This window comes from Carlito syrichta, unplaced genomic scaffold, assembly GCF_000164805.1.
Source record: "Carlito syrichta isolate Samal-C Ts95f unplaced genomic scaffold, Tarsius_syrichta-2.0.1 Scaffold143111, whole genome shotgun sequence".
NCBI classification, from domain to species: domain Eukaryota; kingdom Metazoa; phylum Chordata; class Mammalia; order Primates; family Tarsiidae; genus Carlito; species Carlito syrichta.
The window spans coordinates 101223-124126 of NW_007087207.1; the positions used below are offsets into that span (position 1 = coordinate 101223).

At 46.4% G+C, this 22904-nt stretch overlaps 1 protein-coding gene across 3 annotated transcripts in view; it reads right to left on the reverse strand.

Annotated features, from left to right (window-relative positions):
• Window positions 1-2349: 2349 nt before the first annotated feature.
• ZNF618 (zinc finger protein 618) overlaps window positions 2350-22904 on the reverse strand; it is a 79967-nt gene continuing 59412 nt past the window's right edge. For 2 of the 3 annotated variants that reach the window (XM_021708619.1, XM_021708618.1), the window contains 4 exons: window positions 22352-22435; window positions 19178-19255; window positions 4870-4971; window positions 2350-3918 (listed from right to left, as the gene is read on the reverse strand). In XM_021708619.1, coding sequence (XP_021564294.1) covers window positions 2402-3918; window positions 4870-4971; window positions 19178-19255; window positions 22352-22435 — 1781 coding nt within the window. In that variant the 3' untranslated portion in view covers window positions 2350-2401. The remainder of the gene's footprint in view (window positions 3919-4869; window positions 4972-19177; window positions 19256-22351; window positions 22436-22904) is intronic. The other variant, XM_008050162.1, reaches the window with a different exon arrangement.

Below are 22904 nucleotides of genomic sequence, written 5' to 3' on the forward strand. Positions count from 1 at the left end.
ACAAGCACCAGGTCATGGCTCCTTCCCCAGCAGTCGAGCAGGGCTGGAGGGATCGTCTGTTGGTGTCTGCCAATCATCGGCAATCCTGAGGCCACCTTCCAAATGCCCCCCACGTTCTGACCGAGAAGTCTGTTGATGTTTCCATATTCTCTAGGAAGTGACGTGAGGTTCCTGTCTGGATTTCTCCCCGCGCCTGCTCCAGTGTGGATGGAGGCTCTTCTGAGGGTGGGCCTCCTGTTGGAAGCATCTGGAAGGAAACACCTAAAACTTCTCCAGGAGAGGAAGCGGCTTGTGGCTCCTGAGACCACGGCTTGCTGGAGCAACGTGGAAATGGTCCGCCTGGATCCATTTCAGTAAGTCTGAGGCTTTGTAGGGGTGAGGGAAGCTGAGTGAGTTCTCATGAGGCAAAGTGTGCAGGCTTGGCCCTCAAGGGCTGTGTTCTGGTCCACGATCCTAAGCCTTCTTGAGGTTTTCAACCAGCTGCACTCCCCTCCTGCCATGGACCCAGGGGAGAGGCTGTGGTACAGTGCTTTCTGTAGTCGAGGTATCTTGCAGTTGAGTAATGCTCTATTATTGGGGAGAGGGGATTCGACTTAGCCAACCCCCAAAATGGTAGAAGGTGCCTTTGCAAAGAGCCCCCCACAGTGGTGGTTGCTCTCAGCCTGAAGGGCTAAGTGTAACTGCCCTATCCCATGGCCAGGGTCACCAGGGATGGGGGACCACCAGCACTCTGTTCACCAAGTGGGGACTGGACACTGATCTTGATGGACCACCTTTCATAAGGGGGATGGGGTGCCACCCTCTTGGCATCTGGAGTGTGCATGCAGAACCGAAATGTTCCCAGCAGGAGAGAACAGCCTAAAGACATCTTTCACAGCATTGAGTTAAATGTGGCCGAAAGCCATTCCACCCACGGGACATCAACTGTGTGGCCCACAAGGCACCATGTTCAACCGCCATCCTGCAAAGAGGGCTGAGGCGTGGGTGGGGACCCCAAGGGCTTGGCTGGTGGAACCGCCAGGGTCCTGGGAAGGGAGGAGAGGCTGTGGCAGGTCTGAGCTCTGGCAGATGTGACTATGGGTCCACTCCGGAGTCCCCGTGGAACTGGCAGGGTTGGGGAGGTGACAAGTAGTGTGATGCATACTGAGAGAACTCACACATTCGCAGTAGCAGACACGGGACCCAGGGGCAGCTCTGGCGCCTACCTTCAGGACACCACGGCTACCTGCTTCCCCTCTGGCTCCCACCGAACCCCACAGCAGTGGAACCTCTGACTCCCCCACCCACAAGCTGTCTCGGCTGTTCGCATATGTGAAAACCTAACGGTACAGGGAGGGCTAAGGAGTATATCACTGAGATGAGCTAGTTTACAGTGTGACTTGAGGAGCAGAAGGGCCAAATAAAACCAACTCCCAAACATAAGTTATAGACATTCAGTGCCTCCTAGCAGAGTCAAAACCAAATTTGGAGAAACAAAATGAACCCCCAAAACAAGGTCAAAGTCGCTAAAATGGTAGGAAAAAAATTATTAAGGAGCGGAGACAATATCTATACTTCTCTGAAAAATGTTTTTTTCTTCCTCTCTTATATTAAAAAGCAAAATGTCAGCTTTATATCCTTAGAGTCTCCTTTCCTGATTTGGGGAGATAGATAGGTGTGTTTCTAAGGCGGCTGCCCCAGGACCCCAGAGGGGCATCATGAAGGCAGCACCCCAATGCCCTGAAGGTGAACGAGAAACAAAGTCCAGTGCAGAAACTGTCCATCTGATGCAGTTTGGAGAATCCATGGCAGAGCAGCCGGGGGCCGGGGGTGGGGTGGGGAGGGATAGGAGGGAGGATAACGGGTTCAGGACGGTGAGGAAAGGGACCAGGAGGGGAAAGGGGGCCAGGGAGTGAAGGACAGAGAGCGTCAAGTCACTTCAGAACTCAGCTGCCTGAACATTTCACAACATCAGCTTCTACCAATCTGCACACCTGAAAACGGAGTCTTTAAAGCCCCCTCACTGAGAGGAGGAGGTGAGACATCTCCCTCCTTCCCAATCGCTCAGCTTTCCTGACACACCCAGTTCAATGCACACGCGCCCGCTCACAGGCGTGTGTGCACGCACCAGGGCTGTGTGTGTGTGCACGCATGTGCGAAACTTCTCTGGCCGTGGAGATGAGCACAGAGCTCACCCTCACAATCACAGTATGTGTGTTCAGACACACACACACACACACGTGTGGGTGTGTACACACATGCACACACACACGGAAAAAAGCACTTAAGTTTCCAGGGGGCATTTATAATGAGGTCCACAGTGTTTAGAACTTAAATTCCTTTTCTTTGTGACAGTGTTGTGTGTGTGTGTTTTTCTAATGTTCTCTTTTTTTCTTGTCTTTTTTTTCCCCGAAGTAAAGTCTTAAAGCATGTTGGATTTCAGAAACATGAGTTTGTTCATGTCTTCTGGACTGAGCAGTCGCCTCCTTTTGATGAGAAGTGCTTGTTCACACATATTTACACACCCGCTTCTGGCCCCCACGGCTGGGACAGCCAGGAGCCAGAAGGCGAGCTTGGCGAGTTTTGTGTGCTTTTGGGTCACGCACGACCAGTACTGGAAGAGATCCGGGGTAGCCTGGAACAGGGGCTCTTGCAGGTAGTCATACACTTCATTCTTCCCCAGCCGGTCATCTTCCTGAGCTGTGGGGTTCTCGCCGGGGGCGGAGCGGGGCTTCTTGGCGGTGGGCTCAAAGTCGACCTCCTCGGTACAGGACTCCTTGACCTCGTTGATGAGCTCGCAGACCTTGCCGATGATCTCCTCGTGCTGGTAGGGTGGCACGGGCCGCAGCTTCTGCTGCGGGTCCAGGATCATGGCTACCTTGTGGGCCGGGTGCACTTTGAAGTTCTCCTTGAGTGCCTCCAGAAAGAGATGGCAAAGCTTGCTGACGGTGCCCGCGTCATTGGCCTTGGCCGTGAACAGCTTCTCCAGCCGGACGTAGGTAGGCAGCACCAGCTGCAGGGTGGGCTGACTCTCGTTGCTCAGCTCGATGACCGCCTGCTTCACGGGTGTCAGGATGGCCGCCAGGTTGCTGAGCAGGTGCTTGTTGAGGCTCTGGATGAGGTTCATCTTCTTGGCGCGGCTATAGAACTCGCAGATCTGCTCATAGCGCTCGTGCACCAGCAGCAGCGAGTCCGTCACCGAGTTCCAGCAGGGCGGTGGCGACGTCTCCTCCAGCGACCCGAAGGTCTCCTTGGCCAGGCCCGTGGAGCCCGCCAGGTCCTCGCACACATTGAGCAGCTCGATGACCTCGTGCATGCTGCGGGCCTGCAGCGTCCGCTTGCTCAGCACACTCTGCACCACTGAGTTCAAGGCACAGGCTGAGCAGCGAAGGCACATGCCGGCCTTGGAGAAGGCGGATGCGCTCACCCGGCAGTCCGTCACGTACACTGTCCTGATCTCCGACATCACGAACTCTGACAGCACGTTCTGCACCCAGTGGTGCACCAGGTCGCCGCTGTCACGAATGTCCGCGCCCTTCACACCCAGCACATAGCTTTTGATGTGGTTGCCCTCGGCCTGGTAGGCCGTGAGGATGTAGCAGGAGTCGGGGCCCACGCTCTGCGAGTGGCAGGTGACGCCGATGCCCAGGCAGGCATTGCTGCCCAGGGCACAGGTCACTTTCACCTTCACCTGGTTGTACATGCGTGGCAGGTGCTTCAGAGCCAGCGTGTTGAAGTTGCCCAGGATCTCAGTGACCGAGAAGGCCCCGTAGCGGGCGCCGCTGTCTACCAAGGTCTGTGCCAACTTCAGGAACTCCTTCCCGCTGACCACGCTCAGTGCACCCAGGTCGGCGCACATGACCCGCAGCAGCCGCTCTGCAATGTTCTGCCGCTCCTTCTCGGGGATCAAGCTGTTGGGAGTGAGACCACTGGTAGTGGCTGGCAGGGGACACGAACAGACATAGGGTTAATTCTGGCATTAAAGGCCACTTGGTCTGGCAGCAGCCTAAACCTCTAAGCATCTAGTATTAGGAATAATGAATATATTTCCTCTTGCACACATATTGGTGGTGCTGGCTGCTTTTAGCATGTAGATCGTCTCACAGGAAGATTTCTATGCTTGATTAGTCATGCCTGCCATGGGCATGGAAATAGGTGTGTAGTGGTATCTGTCATTCATCAAGACCTTTGAAGCCAACTACGCTAACCTCTTCTTCAATATAAGAATTGCCCCTGGGACCAGGCACAGTGACTGACACCTGTAATCTCAGCACTTTGGGAGGCCGAGGTGAGAAGATTGTTTGAGCCCAGATCAGCCCAGACTACTTGGCGAGATATTGTCTTTATGATAGATAGATAGATAGATAGATAGATAGATAGATAGATAGATAGATAAATTACCCAGGTGTGATGGCACATGCCTGTAGTTCCAGCTACTTGGAAGCCTGAGGAGGAAGGTTTGCCTGAGCCCAGCAGATCAAGGATGCAGTGGCTGTGAGCATGCCACTGCACTCCTGCCTGGGCAACAAGGTGAGACTCCAACTCAAAAAAAAAAAAAAGAATCACCACTAATATAGGAATCTTCAGGGAATAAAATATAACTATAGCATCAGGGAAGGACAGCCCACAGAAACTGTGGAGAGGTGGGTTCTAGTTCTGATTCTGGCACTCACTGGTGACTTATGACCACAAAAAATCACCTCCTCTCCCTGGGCCTCCTTCTGCAAATTCTGTAAGTGAAGAATTCCTGTAAATGAGGTCTTAGGTGTAAAAGTGCTTTGGAAACGATTATGTACTGTCACAGGAGGTACAGGTTGGGGGAGCAGAAGGCAGAGAAGAACAACTGGAGAAGGGGAGCCCCAGGGTCCATCCCTGGTTGAGGAGACCTACTATTATTGGCGCTGTTCCTCTGGGCCTGTGGTTTCCACTTCTCTTCCACAACAGCGGGTGGCGATCGGGACTGGTTGGAGGCAATGTTGTTTTCATTGTCAGCTGTGGACAGAAAGGGGACAGTGTGTTACCTTGAAGGGTAAAGTGGCCTGTTGAGGAACAAGACAGGAAGTGGAGTGTGGTGGGTGATAGCAAAACATGCCCTCTGGGCCTGGGTTAAAATCCTGGCTCCTTCTTAGACAACTCTCTATACTGCCAAAGCCCATTTCCATCATTTGGAGAAATGAAGATGACCCCACAGACATTACACAATTGTTGGTGGGGCTAGCAAGAGGTGATGCAGGAGCTGAGCACAGTGCTGGGGGCAGAGAAAGCTCTCGGGAAATGGAAGCACCAGCTCCCAAGCCTGGCTGAAAACCTGGCACCGACGACCTGCACACAACCACAGAGCTCTAGCTTGGATCCAGGAGAAGAGGGTACCTGTCACACTACAAGTGGCCAGGAGTGCCTCAGACACTCCCGCTTCTTTAAAGTGTAGCTTTTTAGTGTATTTGCTAAAAATTTGATCAAGTGAACAAAATAAATTCAAACATACTAAATTATCATCCCTCTCACTATAAGACATGAACACTAGAGTTCAGAAATAGAAAAGGATTTGCCAAAGATCACATGAAAAGGGTAGCAGGGTTCAGAAGCAATCCAGGGCCCCAGTTCCTGGATGCCCTCTCCACGTATTTCCCTAGTTTTTGTTAACTTGCACATACGCAGTTGTAACCAGCTAAAAGTAACTGGTATATGCCTCTTCTCCTCTACTTATGGCTACTCCTCAACATTTTCATGGGTTCATTTCTGAATAGGAGTGGTCAAGGTCACATGCTTGCCATTACAAATGATCACACTGACTTCTATCACATGATAAACCACAGCCTGCCTGACCACGTCCCAAGTCCTAGGTTTCCGGGCTCTGTTGTTCCCACAATTACTCTTCTGCTATACCTGGCTACCTAATTGTGATACTGTGATTTAATCAGAAATATACATTTTGGTCTTTGTCTCCAGGTCCTGGCACACAGCTCCTAAAGCCTTGTAAGGTAATGATTTAATCAGTCGTGCCTATGTATGACACCTCTGTAAAAACCCAAAGGATGTGGTTCAGAGAGTCCCAGGGCTGGGGAACACATGGAGGTGCTGGGAGGGTGGTGTGCTTGGGGACGGCATAGAGGCTTTGAGCCTTTCCCACACAGTACTTTGCCCTGGGCCTCTCTCCCACTGGCTGCTTCTGAGTTGTATACTTTTATAATAAACTGGTAGAACAAACCAATTAAGAAACCAATTAAGAAATTCTAGCAAATGACTAAACTCGGAGCAGGCTGTGAGAACCTCTGATTTACAGCTGGTGGGTCAGAAGCACAGGCGATGAGCTGGACTTTCGGTTGGCAAAAATCTTGTGAGATTGACCCCTAAACTTGTGGAATCTGACGCCATCTCCAGGAAGACAGTGTCAGAATGGAGTCAAACCACAGGACACGCAGTACTATGGTTTTATTGTCCCCTCCATGCTACCTCTGGGCACACCACCCTCTCAGTACCTCTGTGTGTTCCCCAACCCTGAGGCTCTCTGCACCCCATCCTTTTGGGTCTTTATGGAGACTTTATACATAGGCACGACTGATTAAATGGCTATTGTTGCTGATCATCTCAACCTTCAGCTCTTCTCCCTTCCCCAAGGGTTGACGGGTAGGGTGAAAGTTCTCACTTGGGAAGTTACAGGGTTTCAGGGGCTTTGTGCCAGGCACTGGGGACAAAGACCAACAGAACTCAGGTTGAAACTCAATCCTCAAGGTGGCAGAATTCAGAGGTGGGGCCTTTAGGAAGGGATCAGGTCATGGGGGCTCCGGCCTCATGAATAGATTAATGGATTCGTGGACTAATTACACAGGACGGGAAATGGTGGCTTCATTAAAAAAAATAAGAGAGATCTGGGATAGCATGTTAGCACACTCAACCCTCTTGCTATGTGATCCCCGCATTGCCTTGAATGCTGCAGCGAGGCCCCATCAGTAAGAAGGCCCTCGGCAGATGCATCCCCTCGACCTTGGACTTCACAGCCTCCATACAAGACAATGCATTCCTTTCCTTTATAAATTACTCAGTTTCAGGCATTCTGTTATTGACAACAGAAAACAAACTAAGACCCCCCCAGTTAGTATCCATAGAGAGAGTTGGATAACCGTTTGGTGTGCGTAGAACCCCCACATTTGATCACAGGTGTTTTCTGTGTTGAGTAAACATACAGATATACATTGTGTTGAGTAAACGTACAGATATACCTGTACACTGATAATATTCTAATATTGTTTCTCTGTGCTTTTTAAAATTTTGGTTGGGGATTTAGTTACGTAAAAGGGTAGAATTCATGACCCATGGACATGAATGGATTAATGGCACCCGTTCGGGGTCGGACAACTTCCATTCTTTTTATGTAAAGGCATTAGGCCTTAGAGGCCAGGGCCACATTTTTTATACCTAGATAGAAGACTTCTTCAACTTCTACGTGTTCAACCTGCAAGACTAGTTAAGAAACGTTGCCACATCTGCTTGGAAGAATATTTTGCAACCACTAGAAAGGTGGCTACCAAGACAGTAATAACATGGGAAAATAAGACAATGAAAGCAAGATCTGATCACAATTTTATATGTATTCATTTATTTACTTATGTACTTTAGATGTGAAAGTCAAACCTACAAACCTAAGCCTCAGAAATCCACGGGGAAGATTTTCACTTCTGCACAGTAAGGAGGCCCTGCCACAGGATTTGCCTTACTGATGGATGAGTCAACTGTTTTCAGACAGGCACTCAGGGTGTGATCCCAGAAAGAGAGGTGAATGAGGTAAGTACTACCATGGCCTCAGTTTACTGCTTGGGGGCAGTTTCCAAGTCCTAGCACAGAAATGGTGAGCTGGAGCAGAGCCCAGAGTCTTATAGATTTGAAGAGACAGAGATAAAAGTTCAGGGTGGTCCAGGGTAAGTAGCATATTGAAGGAAAGGTACCAAAGGGGAAAGAGTTACATAAACAGAGAGCTCTGGAGGCCTTCAGTAGAGCTCCCTCTAGTCTTTGTTGAACATTAATCTGCATACTCACAGGGTCAAATTCATAGGACTAGGGAAAGAATTACTAGAAAGCAGTAGGCTGAAAAATTTCCAGGATTAACGCATGTGAATTGGAACAATTTGTATTCCCTTCAGCCAGAATGGGGTGACTTCAATGCAAGAGAAATCGGGTGGAGCCTCCCCTTCATGTCACTGGAGCTAAATTTGCTCCACCTGTTCTACACCTGCCTTAATATCTTAAGAGTAAGCCTCAAAAGCATAAAGGTGATCCTAAGTAACTAAACTAAAAGCCAGAGCAAAGTTCAACATTCTTTAAAGAAATACAACAAAACCTAGCAATAAACAATGCAAAATTCACAGTATCAAGTATCTAATGAGTAGAAGGGAAATATGATCTACAACAAAGAGAAAAAACAATCAAAAGAAACAGACCCAGAAATGACAGAGATGCTGGAATATCATATGTTATAAATATCATAAATATGCTCAAAGATATGAAGGAAAACATCAATATTATGAGGAGAGAAATGCAAAATAGAAGACAAAACAAAACCAAAACCAACCAACTCAAGTGGAACTTCAAAATATAAAACTAATGTGTATATGAAAAATACACCAGGTGGGATAAAAAGTAGATTAGATGCTATGGAAGAAAAGCTCACTGAACCCAGAGACAGAGCCAACTATCCAACATGAAAAACAGAGGGCAAAAGGCTGAAAATAAATAAACAGAGCAGAATCAAGTGGTTACGCGTGCACGCCACACACACACACACTGACATACACTTTGGAGGTCCCAGAAAAAAGGTGGTAGGGCAGAAAAATATTTGAAGAAATGGTCAAAATTTTTCCAAACTGGACGAAAACCACAAACTAGACTCCAAAAGGTCAATGTATTCCAAGCAGAACAAACAAAGAAAACACCACAAATGCACAGCATCATATCATAATCAAATTGTTGAAACCCAGTGGAAAGAGAAAAGCTTAAAAACAGTTGAGGGAAGGAGGGAATTATATACAGATGAATAAAAATAAAAATAATAAGAGACTTCTCATCAGAAATTACACAGCCCATAAGGCAGCAGAATTAAGTACAAACAGAAAATGTCAACCTACAATTCTAAATCCAGTGGCAATATCTTTCACAAATATGGATGAAATAATGACTTTAGGACAAAAAAAATCATAATTCATTATAAAAAATATTAAAGGAAGTTATTCAGGTCTAAAAAATGACATCAAATAAGAATCTGGATCTACAGGAAGAAATGAAAAGTGATAGAAACTGTCCATTTGTGAATAAATGTAAAAATATTTGCCCTCATTTTTAATCTCTTTAAAAAATAGCTGACTGATCACTGGAAAATAATAACAATGAACTGTGGCAATTATATGTAAAAGTAAACTGTATGACAATAATAGCAATGAAGACCAGGATGGAGAAACAGAAGATATCATTAAAGGAGTCTCGTGCAACATGCAAGATAGGATAATTTTGTTGACAGTAGACTGTGATAAATTAAAAATATATAGTTTAAAACCCAAATAGACTATACAAAGTAAAACAAAGGCTATAGCTAATAAGTTAACTGTGAAGATAAAAACAGAATCATAAAAAATTCTCCATCTAAACTAAGAGAAATTGGATAAAAAAGGAATAAAGAACAAAGGAGATGAATAGCCAACAAACACAGTGATGGCAGCTTTATACCCAACGACACTGAAATTACATTAATGCAAATGGTCTCAACATTCCAAAGAAAAGTCAGACTGTCACACCTAATAAAAAATGAAGACCCAACAATATGTTATTTATGAGAAGCCTATTTAAATATAAACACAGAGTCAGATTGAAAGTAAAAAGCAAATGTATATGTATCCATAACAGGACTTTAAAACACATAAAGCAAAAACTGAGAGAACGATAAAATAAATAGGCAAATTCATAATTAAAACTGGAGATCTCAACTCTCTTCTTGAGTTATGGTTACTGAGAAAAGAGGAAAACAATTAAACATAAATTAGAAGAGTGGACAAATCAAGCAGTCTGATGCACACACTATTGGACTCCCAGAAAAAGGAGGTAGGAAAGAAAAGTATCTTCTGACCAAGACAGAATTAAATTAGAAGTCAATAACAAAAAGATGTTTAGAAAAATTACAGCTATTTGAATATTTAACCTTATGTTTTAAAATAATCCATAGCCACAGAAAAAAAATCATAAGTAAAAGTAGATGTTTTGAACTAAATGAAATTAAAAACAACGTTTAAAAATTTGTGGGATGTATCTAAAGCAAGGCTTATTTATAGCACTAATTATATTAGAAAGGAAGAAAGGTTTAAAATTAGTGTTATAAGCTTCCAACTTATGAGACTTAAGGAAGAGTAAATTAAGCAGAAGAAACAAAATAATACAGATAGAAGCAGAAATAAATGAAATAGAGAATGGACAAATACAACAGGAAAAATAAAGAAAACCAAAAACTGATTCTTTGTAAAAGTCGATCAAATTATTAAACCTCTAGCCAGAAAGGTTTATAAAAAGACTAAATAATCAGTATATAGAAATAAATAATCAGTATCAAGAAAGAGAGGTCATCACTATAGAAGTTAGATATTAAAGCAATTAAATATGTTCATGAGCAATTTTGTCAACAAATTCAACACTTAAGTATTCATTCACATAAGTAGAGAGACCTATAAACAAACTAAAAGACACAAAGTTAACTCCAGAAGAAACAGATAACCTTGAACTAGTAAAGTATATATTAAAGAAATTGAATTCATAGTTAAATAACTTCCCACAAAGAAACCTCATGCAGTGGCTCAAGCCTGTAATCCCAGCACTTTGGGAGGCCGAGGAGAAGGGATTGCCTGAGAACAGTCTGGGCAACTTGGCGAGACCTCATCTCTACAATAAATCAAAAAATTAGCCGGGCGTGGTAGTGAGTGCCTATAGCTCCGGCTTCTTGGAAGGCTGAGGCAGAAGGATCGCCTGAGCCCAGCAGGTCGACGCAGGTGCCTGTGAGTGTGCCACTGCACTCCAGCCTGGGTGATGGAGTGAGACTCCAACTCAAGAGAAAAAAAGAAAAGAAAAAAAGAAACCTCTAAGCTCATAAGATGAATTCGACCACGTATTTAAGCAAGAAATAATACAAACTCTACATAAATTTTTCCAAAGAACAGAAGAGGTAGGAATATCTTCCAATTCATTTTATAATGCTGGTATTCCCTGATCTAAAACTAGAGAAAAACGCTACAAAAAAAAGAAACTAAGGACCAATACCATCATAAATATACATGCAAAAAACCTCCACAAAACATTAGCAAATTAAATACAGCAATCTATAAAAAGAATAATACATCTTAATAAATGGAGTTTACCCCAGAAATGCAAGTTGGAGATAATAATTGAATACCAAGCAGTGTAATTTCTATACTAAGAGAAAAAAATCAACTTAATAAATATTAGTGAATATTAAAATGTGACAAAATTCAACATACATTCATGATATAAACTCTCAACAAACTAGAAAGAGAAACTTCCTCGACCTGATAGAAGGTATCTTAAAAAAAAAAGCCCAAACCCTTAATTTTACTGACCTTACAGAAATAAAAAAAGGATTACAAGGAAATACTAAGAACAAAATTATCTCAATAAATTAGAAAACCTGAATGAAATAGACTATTTCCAATAAAACTAATTCAAGAATTAGAAAGCCTAGACAGACCTACAGAAGAAGATAGAATTTAGTCATCAAAAAACTTCCCACCAAAAAAAAAAGGCCCAGGCCCACATGGCTTCACTAGTGAATTCTAACATACGTTAAAAGAACTCTTCCCAAAAATAGAAGAAGAGGGAATACTTCCCAATTCCTTTTATGAGGCAAGTATTATTCTGATACCAAAATAAAACAAACAAACCACAAGAAAACTACAGCCTAATTATAACCCTTAGGTATATAGACACAAGCATCCCCAATAAAAGACATCAGACAAATCCAGCAACATATACAAAAGATTCTACACCATGACCAAGTGGGATTTATTACAGGAATACAGGCTGATTAAACATTGATAAAAAACAAGGTAATACAATATGTGAATAGAATAAAGGACAAAAATCACATGACCATCCCAATAGATGTAGGAAAAAAAAAAAAAAAAACCACTCCACAAAAACACTCACCAAACTAAAAGTCGAAGAGAACTTTTACAACCTGATAAAGGGCATCTAAGAAAACTCACAACTAGCACCACACAGAATGGTGAAACATTGAAAGCTTTCCTGCTAAGATCAGGAACAAGACAAGAACACCCACTCTCATCTCTTCTATTCAGCATGTATAGCTTAACTATGAGGATATATTCTGAGAAATTCATTGTTAGGAGATTTCATCATTGCATGGTCATCACAGAGTATACCTAAACAAACCTAGACGGCATAGTCTATTACACACCTCGGCTGTATGGCATATATAGTCTATTGCTCCTAGGCTATAAACCGGTACCACAGGATACTGTACTGAATACTTGGGCAATTGTAACACAATGGTCAGTATTTGTTTATAAACATAAAAGAAAGTGAAAATACAGTACGATAACCTTATGGAATCATCATACATGTGGTCAATTATTGACTGAAATACCATTATGTGGTGCATGACTGTATTAGAGGTTCTAGCCAAAGTAACTGAGTTGGAAGGAAGGAAGGAAGGAAGGAAGGAAGGAAGGAAGGAAGGAAGGAAGGAAGGAAGGAAGGAAGGAAGGAAGGAAGGAAGGAGGGAAGGAATGAGTTCAGATTGGAATGGAAAAAGTAAAATTATCTCTATTTGCAGAGATATAATCATGTATATAGAAAATTCAATGGAATCCACACATACAAAGCTAGTAGAACTAATAAACAAGTTTGGCAAGGTTGCAGGATACAAGATCAATATACCAAAAAATTGTATTTTCTACACTAGCAATAAGCACTCCAAAAATTCAATTAAAAAAATTCAATTTATAACAGCTTTGGAAATAACAATATACTTAGGATTAAATTTATAAAATAAATATAAAATGAGTACATTGAAAACTAAAAGCATTGCTGAAAAAACTTAAAGACCTAAATATACACGAAGATATTCTATGTTCAAAAATTAGAACACTTAATATTGCTAAAATGGCAATACTCCCCAAACTGATCTAGATTCAACACAATATCTCTTATAATTTATTCTGCAAAAATTGACAAGCTGATCCTAAAATTCATATGAAAATGCAAGAGATGTAAAATAGCCAAAACAATCTAGAAAAAGAACAAAGCTAGAGGACTCACACTTCCTGATTTCAAAACTACTACAAAGCTATAGTACTAAAGACAGTGTGGCACTGGCACAGGACATATAGATCAATGGAATACAATTGAGAATGTAGAAATAAATACAGGCTAGGTATCGTGGCTCACGCCTATAATCCCAGCACTTTGGGCTGAGATGAGAGGATAGCTTGAGCCCAGGACTTCAAGACCAGCCTGGGCAACATAGCGAGACCTTATCTTTACAAAAAATAAAAACATTAGCCAAATGTGGTGGTGAGCGCCTATAGTCCCAGCTACTTGGCTGAGGCAAAAGGATTGTCTGAGCCCAGGAGGTCAAGGCTGCAGTAAGCTGTGATAGTGCCTCTGCACTCTAATCTGGGCGACAGAGTGAGACCCCAATTCAATAAAAAAAATTAAAATAAAATAAATACTCACATTTATGGCCAATTGCTTTTTGACCACGGTACCAGGACAGTTCAATGGGGGAAATAATAGTCTTTTCAACAAATGGTGCTGGGACAACGAGATATCCACATGTGAAAGAATGAAGTTGGACTCCTACCTGACACCATATATAAGCATTAACTCAAAATGAAATATAAACCTAAATGTAAGACTACAACTATAAAATTCTTATAAGAAAACATAGGAGTTGATTAAGTCTTTGTGATTTGGGGTTAGTCAGTAGTTTCTCAGAAAGTATACACAATCAGAGAAAAAACATACAAATTAACTTCATCGAAATTAAAAATTTGGTGCTTCAAAGGACAACATGAAGAAAGTAAAAAGACAACCCACAGAATGGGAAAAATACTAGAAAGTCTTATATATAGGGGTCTTATATATAGAATATATTAAAAAAAACTCTTACAACTCAATAATAAAAGGACAAAAAAAGTTTTAAGTGGGCAAATAATTTGACTGGACATTTTTTCCAAAGAAGATATACAAATAAAGCACATAAAAAGCATAATAAGCACATAAAAAGATACTCAACATAATAATGTCTGTTGGAGAAATACAAATCAAAGCCACAATGGAATGCCACTGCACGTGCACCTAAAATGGCTACAATCAAAAAGTAAGATACTAAAAAGTGTTGGCAAGGATGTGGAGAAAATGGAGCCCTCATCCGCTGCTGGTGGAAATGTGAAAGTGGCACAGTCACATTAGTAACCAGTCTGGCAATTCCTCAAATGGCTAAACATAAAGTTATCATATGAGCATCTCCACATCTAGCTATAGACCCAAGAGAATTAAAAACACATGTCCAACAAGGACTTGCACATAAGTGTCCACAGCAGTTTTATTCATAATGCCCCAAACTGGAGCCCTAAATATTCATCCACTGGTGAACAGATAAACAAATCGTGATGTATTTAAACAATGAAATACTACTCAGCAGTATAAAGGAATTACTGGTATCACAGAACAAAGACAAATCTCAAAAGCATGCTAAGTAAGAGAAGTCAGACAGTAGAGATTAACGACCGTATAACTCCAGTAAGGGCAAAACTACAGTAAAAGAAAGCAGAGGGTGACTGCCGTGGCTGGGGCTGGGGCTGGGGCTGGGGAAGGGAATGGCTGCTGAGGGACACAAAGGAACTTTCTAGGTGGATGGCAATCATATATTTTGATTGTGACGGTGGCTACATAACCGTACATGTTTGTCAAAACCCATCACACTGTACTCTTCACACTGGTAAATTTTATTTATGTAAATTGTAGCTCCACACATGTATATCTCATTTTAAAATAGACTGTAAAGAAACCTATTAAGTTGGTAACAGTCGTTAGCTTTGAAGAGTGAGATTACAGTTGATTATTCATTTTCTATGTTCTTTGCATTTCCAATGGAGAAGGTATTTTCTTCCACAGACAGACCTTACATGCACAAAGCAGAAACAGTTGACAATGAAAATATGTGGCTTGTTGACTTTCTTGTCGACTTTCTCCACTGCAGCATAGGGATTTGAAAGCCCTGGATTTGAACTCAATTCTGCCACGGCTGTGGGGCATGACACCAAGTTAGTCATTTCAACTCTCTGCATCTCAGTTTCCCCTCCTCTGGGGCTAGGTAAACCACAGGATGATTCTCTTATTCTCTGCCCTTCCACAGGACTTTGAGTTGAGATTATTCTACCTGGTGTTAGATAACATTGTGTAGTATTGGTTCATTAAAATTTTTTTCCTCCATATCTCACAAATGCAACTCCTGATCAAGTGAGACACCTGGTAAAAGCTCCATGGATCTCCCTCTTAAGTGGGCCCCTAAAAATAACCACATGAACCCAAGGGAGAGATTGGCAGTCGCTAGACTGTGCTAGGGGAGGAAGATAGGGAAGGAAGAAGGGAGAGAGAGGGGAGGGAGGGGGTCATGTGATAACATAAAGGGTACCAGGTCTATTACCACAGGAATGACGGCCAGTTGGAAGCCCAAATTTCACCTGCATGCAGCCTACCTATGTAGTTAATCCTCACTTGTGCCCCACATCTCTGTAATAAAATATAACATAAAATAAAGAGCTCCACGGAAAGACTTGATTTATAGCGTGAACTGAAAATGGGCTTACTCAGTGTGCCGTCCTGCCCCACCCACATGTACATCTGTAAAGGGCTGGATGCAAAGCTGGAAGAAAGGCTGTTTCCCAGAGAGATCACTGCAGGGAGGGGAGAGCAGGCATTGCTGACAGATGAAAAAGAGGCACCCGCTGTTGTGGGGGTCTTAGATTGTGCCACAGCCCTTCACACTTCTCATCCGCCACCTCTGGAACCCTCACCCAGCCCCGCTGAGAGGACAGGTAAATCCACCTCACAGAGAGAAAGCTGAAGCCCAGAGGTGAAGTGGTTCAAGGGGACTGGAAACCAGGTGTGGCCACCTCCCAAATCCTAAAGCTGCAAGTTGCCAGTTTGCCTGCCACCCAGGAAGTCCCCATGTCCCTCTTAGCTGCGGTCCTTCTTACTGTACTTTAATGAGGGGGCTAAAAGGGGTGACTTCTGAGGGGGTGCCCTCCTCGACTAACCATCAAACAGGGTTTTGCTGGGGCTGCTCAGGGTGGATGGTGAGAGTGTGGGCTCTGGAGTTCACCATGAGGGTTAGAATCCTGGTTTGCTACCATGACTGCATAGCCTCGGGCAAGTTACTTCACTGTTCGTGCCTCAGTTTCCTCACCTATAAAGTGGAGCTAATAGGGGCACTTAACTCTGAGAGTCGTTCTGAGAATTAAATGAGTGGATACATGTAAAAGTCTTAGAACAAGGCCTGGCACTACGTAAAAGTTCAAATGACAGTAGATATGTTTTATGAGTTGGGCAACTGTGGGCCAGTGATTATGTTCTCTCAGCATCCGTTTTGCCATCTGTATAATGGGGATGAAAATGTCAAGTACCCAATAGGTTTGATCAGAAGACCTGATGAAGTAACCTATGCAAAGCTCTCTGTACCACACAGAAAGCACTCACATGACGTTAGCTATCTTTAGTGTTGTGACTGCCAAAGCACGTTCCTCACCCGCCACCAAGGCACGACAGGTTTTCCTCCAGCACAGAAAGGAAGTTTATTAGCGGGAATTACCCTGTGCCATTCTGTAGCCTCTTAATGAGATTGGTGTTATTCGAGGCTGATCCTCCTTATCAGCAGCGCTGTGAACTGCGCAGCTCATGACGCTTAATTTCTCTCTATGGAGCCAATCCTTTAATCCCAATTCAGCGTGGCTGGGATTCAGCCTGGCTTTGCGCTGGATTGCCGGCCAGGCATTCTCTGGCAGCGCTGAACCAGAACAAAGCAGCCCACAGCTCCACGTGGAAAACAAGTCAAGATGCTTGGGAGAGGTGGGGCCACCTCCAGGCTCAGCCTTGATTTGCATTTTAATGGCCTCTGTCCTCTAACTGCCCGAGGGGTGGGAAAGCACTGGCACCCAGACTCTTTCCTAATTACTGCTCAGCTTCCAGAAGCTGGCAGGGGGCAGGCACAGTGCCCAGGCTTCAGAGGAGGAGGAATGCGAGAGGCTGGGCTGTGGGAGTCTCAGGACCTAGCGATCTGTTCAGGCAGGGGTCCCCAAGCAGCCACCAACTGCTGTCAACAGCTGGGGTTCCTGGTTCCCCGTGGGTCAAGTCTAAATGCCTGGAGCTGGCATTCAAGGCCTTCTGTGGTGAGGGGTGGTTGATAACAAAGAAAAGCGGGAGGCAGGAGACAGGGAAGTTTGGTGAGGAGGGCAGCTAGAGATCTGGGGTTCACAGACCCTTGTTTGGAGATGGAGACAGAGTTTCCTGCAGGTCACATGTCACCAAGGAACGCCAGTTAGGGCAGGACTGGAGGGCAATTGTCTTGGCTGCCACTTCAGAGCTCTGTCCTGATTTTAAAGAGTTCATTAGAAATAAATCATGGGTCCCTCCCAAAAGATTATCCGAATTAGTGCCTAGTAGACAAAGGCTGTCCAATGAATACATGCTGAATGAATGAATTAATGATACACATTACACTTAAAGAGTAGTACCTAACCTAAAAGGAGATTCTAGTCCTCTAATACTCTGTGCTGGTCAGGCCAGACCTAGAGGCTGACATAAAAGATTTGCACAACAATGATAACAGGCGAAATAACAGCAGCTCCTGCCTACTGGACCGCTGTCATCCGTAAGGCATTTCTCACACATTAATTCTAATGTCTCTAGAGGGCCGCTCTGAGGGAAAGGGTGAAAGCACAGCTAGCTCCCCCGCCCAGATTCACCTTTCCCTTTGCAGAGTATCCAGCTGATCCTGGGCAGAAGCTTTGGGCACACTTCTGCCTATGGGTTAGAGCTGGTCATGTGAGGACTTCTCACCACTGGAACCTGAGTACCCATGATGCGTCATTGGTGGTCTGAAAGGGTTGTAAAGTGTGCCTTCCCCAACCTCTCTCCCCATCCACCAGTCAAAGAGAGAGAACTCAGAACCTAGGAAAGGATGGAGTCATATGAAGGAAGAAGCCTGGATCCCTGAGTCACTGTGTGGAAGCCACCCAACTAGGTTACCTGCTGCAGTATGAGTAAGAAATGTACGACTTGTGTGTTTAATCACTGGGAGTTTGGGATTATTTACCTGTTCCAGCAAGCGGGTAAATAATCTGACTAAAACAGAAACGAGACCAGAAGCAGGTGCTGCTATGACAAAAACCTAAACTTGGAGGTGCTGATTTGAAGGGTGGGTGGTATGTAGTCAGGAAAGCGAGGCTGCAAGCTGGAAAGATGTAGTGGCAAGATATATGATAAAAAGGCTGCCTGGGGAGAAGGATGGCTGAGACTGCAGCAAGAAAGCAGTGGTTCTCAAAGTGGGTTCCTGGGTCAGCAGCATCAGCACAGCCTGAGGACTTGGCAGAAAAGCAAATTTAAGCCCCCACTCCCCGCAAGACCTATAGAATCAGAAATTCAGAGTGGGGTCTAGAACCTGTGCTTTAAGAAGCCCGCCTAGTGATTCTGACTGTGCTCGAGTTTGAGGACAACTGCTTCAAAGGACACAGAGTATTCCAGTGGGCAAGACTGCTCTGAGATGGGTCTTAGCCTTGACCCTGTGCTGCACACCTCTTCATTCTCACCTCAATCTTGAACCACATTCCAATCCCACCTGGATGTCTCTTCTCCAGGTTAGCTCCTACCTGGCCTTCAGGCTCAGCCCAGGAGCTACCACCTCAGAAAGCCTTCTTCAACTCCGTCCCCTCTATGACTATGCTCAGAGCCTGTGCTATCCCACCGATCACAGACCATGTTGAAAACTGGGGCTGCCCAGAGGCAGGTTGTACCCTATCTGTGACCATGCTCCAGGAAGCAGCAGCCTTCCCCAGGGGCCTCAGGCCAGGCTCCAGACTCTCTTTCACTCACAGGAACTGAGGAAGGGGCTGGGGGAGGAGCCCCTTACCTGCGTGGGACTGCATGTGCTCCAACAAGTTGTTGTAGAACTGGAACTGGATCCCGCAGGCGCCGCAGGTGTAGGGTTCTGCGGGGAGAAACGAGGCAGCATGAGGGGCAGAAGCAACACAGACCCCTTTCTGCTGGGCTGCAGGCCGCTTGGGAAGTAGGAACCCAAACACACACTGGCTCGCTGTGCTCAGAGCTCTGGGCCCGGCCTGACTGCCTCCTCTGCCACGGAAAGGCCGGGGAAGGAAGGAGTCATGGAGGGAGGGAGCCCTGCAGAGAGGCCATTTAACTCATCGCGCAGGTATTTATTGAGTGCTTACTGTGTGCCAGCCACTGTTCTGGGCACTTGAGACGGGGGTGGGGGGGACAACATCAACTGATCAAGAGCCCTCTCCAGGCAGAGACCGAGTCTCATTTGCATCACAGCCCAGCTTTCTGCCTGTGGAACCACACAAGGTCACTGCTTGAGTGAATGAACGAATGAACGTATAAATGAACAAAAACCAAGGTAACAGACATAAAGGGCAAACAAGGAGGGAAACGAGAAGGAAGAGAAAAGGGTAAGAAGTAGAAAAAGCCACAGAAAAGCAAGAAGGGGGGATGGGATGGGATGGGGAAAGGGAAGAGGTGAGAGGAAGGGAGAGAGAGAAAATGGGGATGGGGGAGAAGGAATGCAGGAATAGGAGCGGGGGTACAAATAGGGCCTTTATAGGTCTGGTCTCTGCTCCCAGCACTCAGTAGGCACCTGGCAGAGAAGAGGGAGAAGGGGAAGGAAGAAGAAGAGGGGTGGAAGGACGAGGGAGGACAAGAGGGACGAGGCTGCTGAGACGGGGCTCGGAAGAGGTGTCCTGATGACCACGATGACCCAGATGGGAAAACCGGAGTTCCTGATGGGGCTGGAGTGGCAGAGGCAGGCTGCCGGGGTCAGGACTCTGCCCAACTGTGTCCAAACTCTTCCACCCACCCGGGGCTGAGCCTCTGCCTGTCTCCGCCGGCTGCCAGGTCTGCCCGGGAGGGCAGCCCAAGGTTAGAGGCTCTGGGGAGGTTCAGAGAGCGTGGCCAGCTCAGTTCACTCCCTGCTCTGCCTTGCCCTCTCCAGCCCCCCGGTGGGACCATCACTTACTCTGTAGGAGAGGGAAAGGATTGGAAATCAGGGGACTTGCAGTTTCTGCAAAAGAGAAACAGTTTAGCCAAGTCTCTTCCAGTTCTGCTGTTTTGTGACGACAGTCATGATCTTTCTTCTTAACGACAGGCAAGCCAGATGGGGCTCCCAGAGGAGGGGGCGCATCTGAGAGCCAGGCTTATGATCTGGGGTGGGCTGGGGGAGGCTTGACATGGAGCCCATGCCCTGCAGAGAACCCAGATTTTCCATGGGTTCTGGGGCCATCAGAGGGCAGGCTCAGGCAGGGCCCGTCCCTCTAGGATGCCCATTCCACTCTGAAGCAGTGAGGCCGCATGAGCACGGGTGAGAAAACGTCCTGGCGTGGTGGCTCACTTCAGGACAGGGAGCTGGAAGCTGCTTCTGGCTCTGGCACTGGGACGGGAATGTTTGGTACCAAACACCAGAGCAGCTGCCGAAAGGGGCTGTGCTTTTGAGGGATGTTGCTTGCTGGCATCTCCCCTTCACTTCCCAGCATTGCCAGAGGCCAGCGGCTCTCACAGGCAGCAGGCAGCAGAGTGGGGCCAGGTGGACTAGCTGGGGGATCCTGGCTCTACCACCTATGATTTCGGGGGCCTGGGGCAACAATCCACCTCTCCTGAGCCTCAGTTTCCTCATCTGAAAGGCAGGGGTAATAACAACACCGACCCCCACGGGGCTGTGGTAAGGATGAAGACAGGTAAGACACACAAAGCTCTGAACACATGCCAGGCACACAGTAAGCGCTCAATAAACAGTGGCTGCCAGCAGCACTTGCACCATCGCTCCCGACTGTATTGGCTCTGTGGCAGGGGATGCACCAGAGACCTTGGTTCTTGGACAGGCTGTGTGAACGCCATTGTTCAAAACCTCATCCCCTTCTGCAGGGCAGTCATGAAACCACTCTGTTTACTTACTTAAAAACAGACAAGCAAAAAGCCAAACCCAACAGCTACCACCAAAAAACCCCAACATCTGAGTGCCTAATTTGTGCTGGGCACGCGCTGAAACTTCACAACCATCCCGGGGCTGTGTGTGTTCTGCAAGCCACCTGACAGCAGAGAAGATGAGAGACTAGCTCAAGGCACCAGCTAGTAAGTGGTGGAGCTGGGGTTCACGAAGGATACAGCCTGGAGGTGGAGTTCCTATTGCCAGGCCTGTACTCCTGGCGATCTCACAGGGTCCCTGATCACCGAGCCACGTCTGTTGCCTGTCTATACGCAGGCAGTACGCAGCCTACACAGGCTGACACCTAAGACGTGCTGATTCAACTTTACCTGTGCAAGAAAATGACAGGGTGCCTTACCCTAGTGTTACCACAGTGTCAGAATGCCTTTCCCCTCCTGCACTGGCTCTCAATGTGCGGACCGGCTTGCTATGCCCTGCTTGGACAGAGGCAGCCTGTGCCCACCCTCAGCCCTGCCAGACTCAGTGTGGGTCTGTGGGGACAGTGGCCCTTGGCCCTAGAGGCCCTTGGCTCTAGAGGTTCTAGGGCTGTGAAGGGTCCTGCATGAGCAGCCATCAGGGGGCGCCAGACACTACCAGGAACCTCAGGCAAACCCACTTGAGCTGGGAAGGCTGGAAGGGAACCTTGGTTCCAATGGTCCCAGGTTCAAAGAGGGGCCGGAACTCAGTCCTCTGGCTCTCAGTTAGAGCTCTCTCCACTGCACCCCCTCTGCCTCTCCTGGAAAGAAACTGGCTGAGACATTTACCTTAACAACATAGCAATGGCTCTCTTAGGCCCAAGCACCTGGGGCTGGTTGAGTTGATGCTGCAGGTTTTGGGGAGAGGTGAGCTCCTCTCTCCACGGGGAAGACACAGTCCCCGTGATGCCCAAGGCCCAGAGGGACGTCCCTGGAAGAAAAGGCCCCTCCTGCTTCTGCTGGCCCTGGTCTTCCTCCAGCTCCCTGCCCCCGGCCTCCTTCCAACAAGACCCATCATGCACCCCAAAGACCCCAGCCTGCAGAGCAACTGCTGCTGCTGCCAGATGGGAGGGGACGGCTGCCCGTGCACGGTGGCCATCATGGGCACACTCACCGCTGGAGTTCTGCGAACTGCTGTTCATCTCTTCAAAGTGGTTTTGGGCTTTTCCTTCGACTCTCCGGCTAAAAGCTCTTTCTGCTGGGTGAGGGCAGGAGGGAAGCAGAAAACAGTGGTGACGCGTCAGCGCTAGGGCTCAAGGGAGGGGCAGGCAGGAGGCCCCGGCTGGGTGAATGCTGAGGACTCTGCAGGGGCAACCAGCACAGTGAGGGTCCCAGGACCCCAAGCCAGACCTCTCCAGGCCCACCTGTGTGGCCTAATCCCTTGCCAGGGCCCCCAGAGGCCCTCCTGCAGTGCCTGGCAGGCCCAGGCACACAGATGAAATCCAGCCATACAGCAGGTGGCAAATGGGCTTGGGGTTCCCGCCTTTGGCTCTGGGGAGCCACATTTGTACACCAGGTCATCTGGATCTACCACACCCCATCCCATCAGACTCTGTGGCTGAAGCCCTCACAGAGAAGCAGGGATGGCAAGAGCCTGTTTCCTGGCGACTTCGGCTCCATCAGCTGGGTGGTCCCTGGGTGGCAGAGAGGGACATCCCTGGGACACA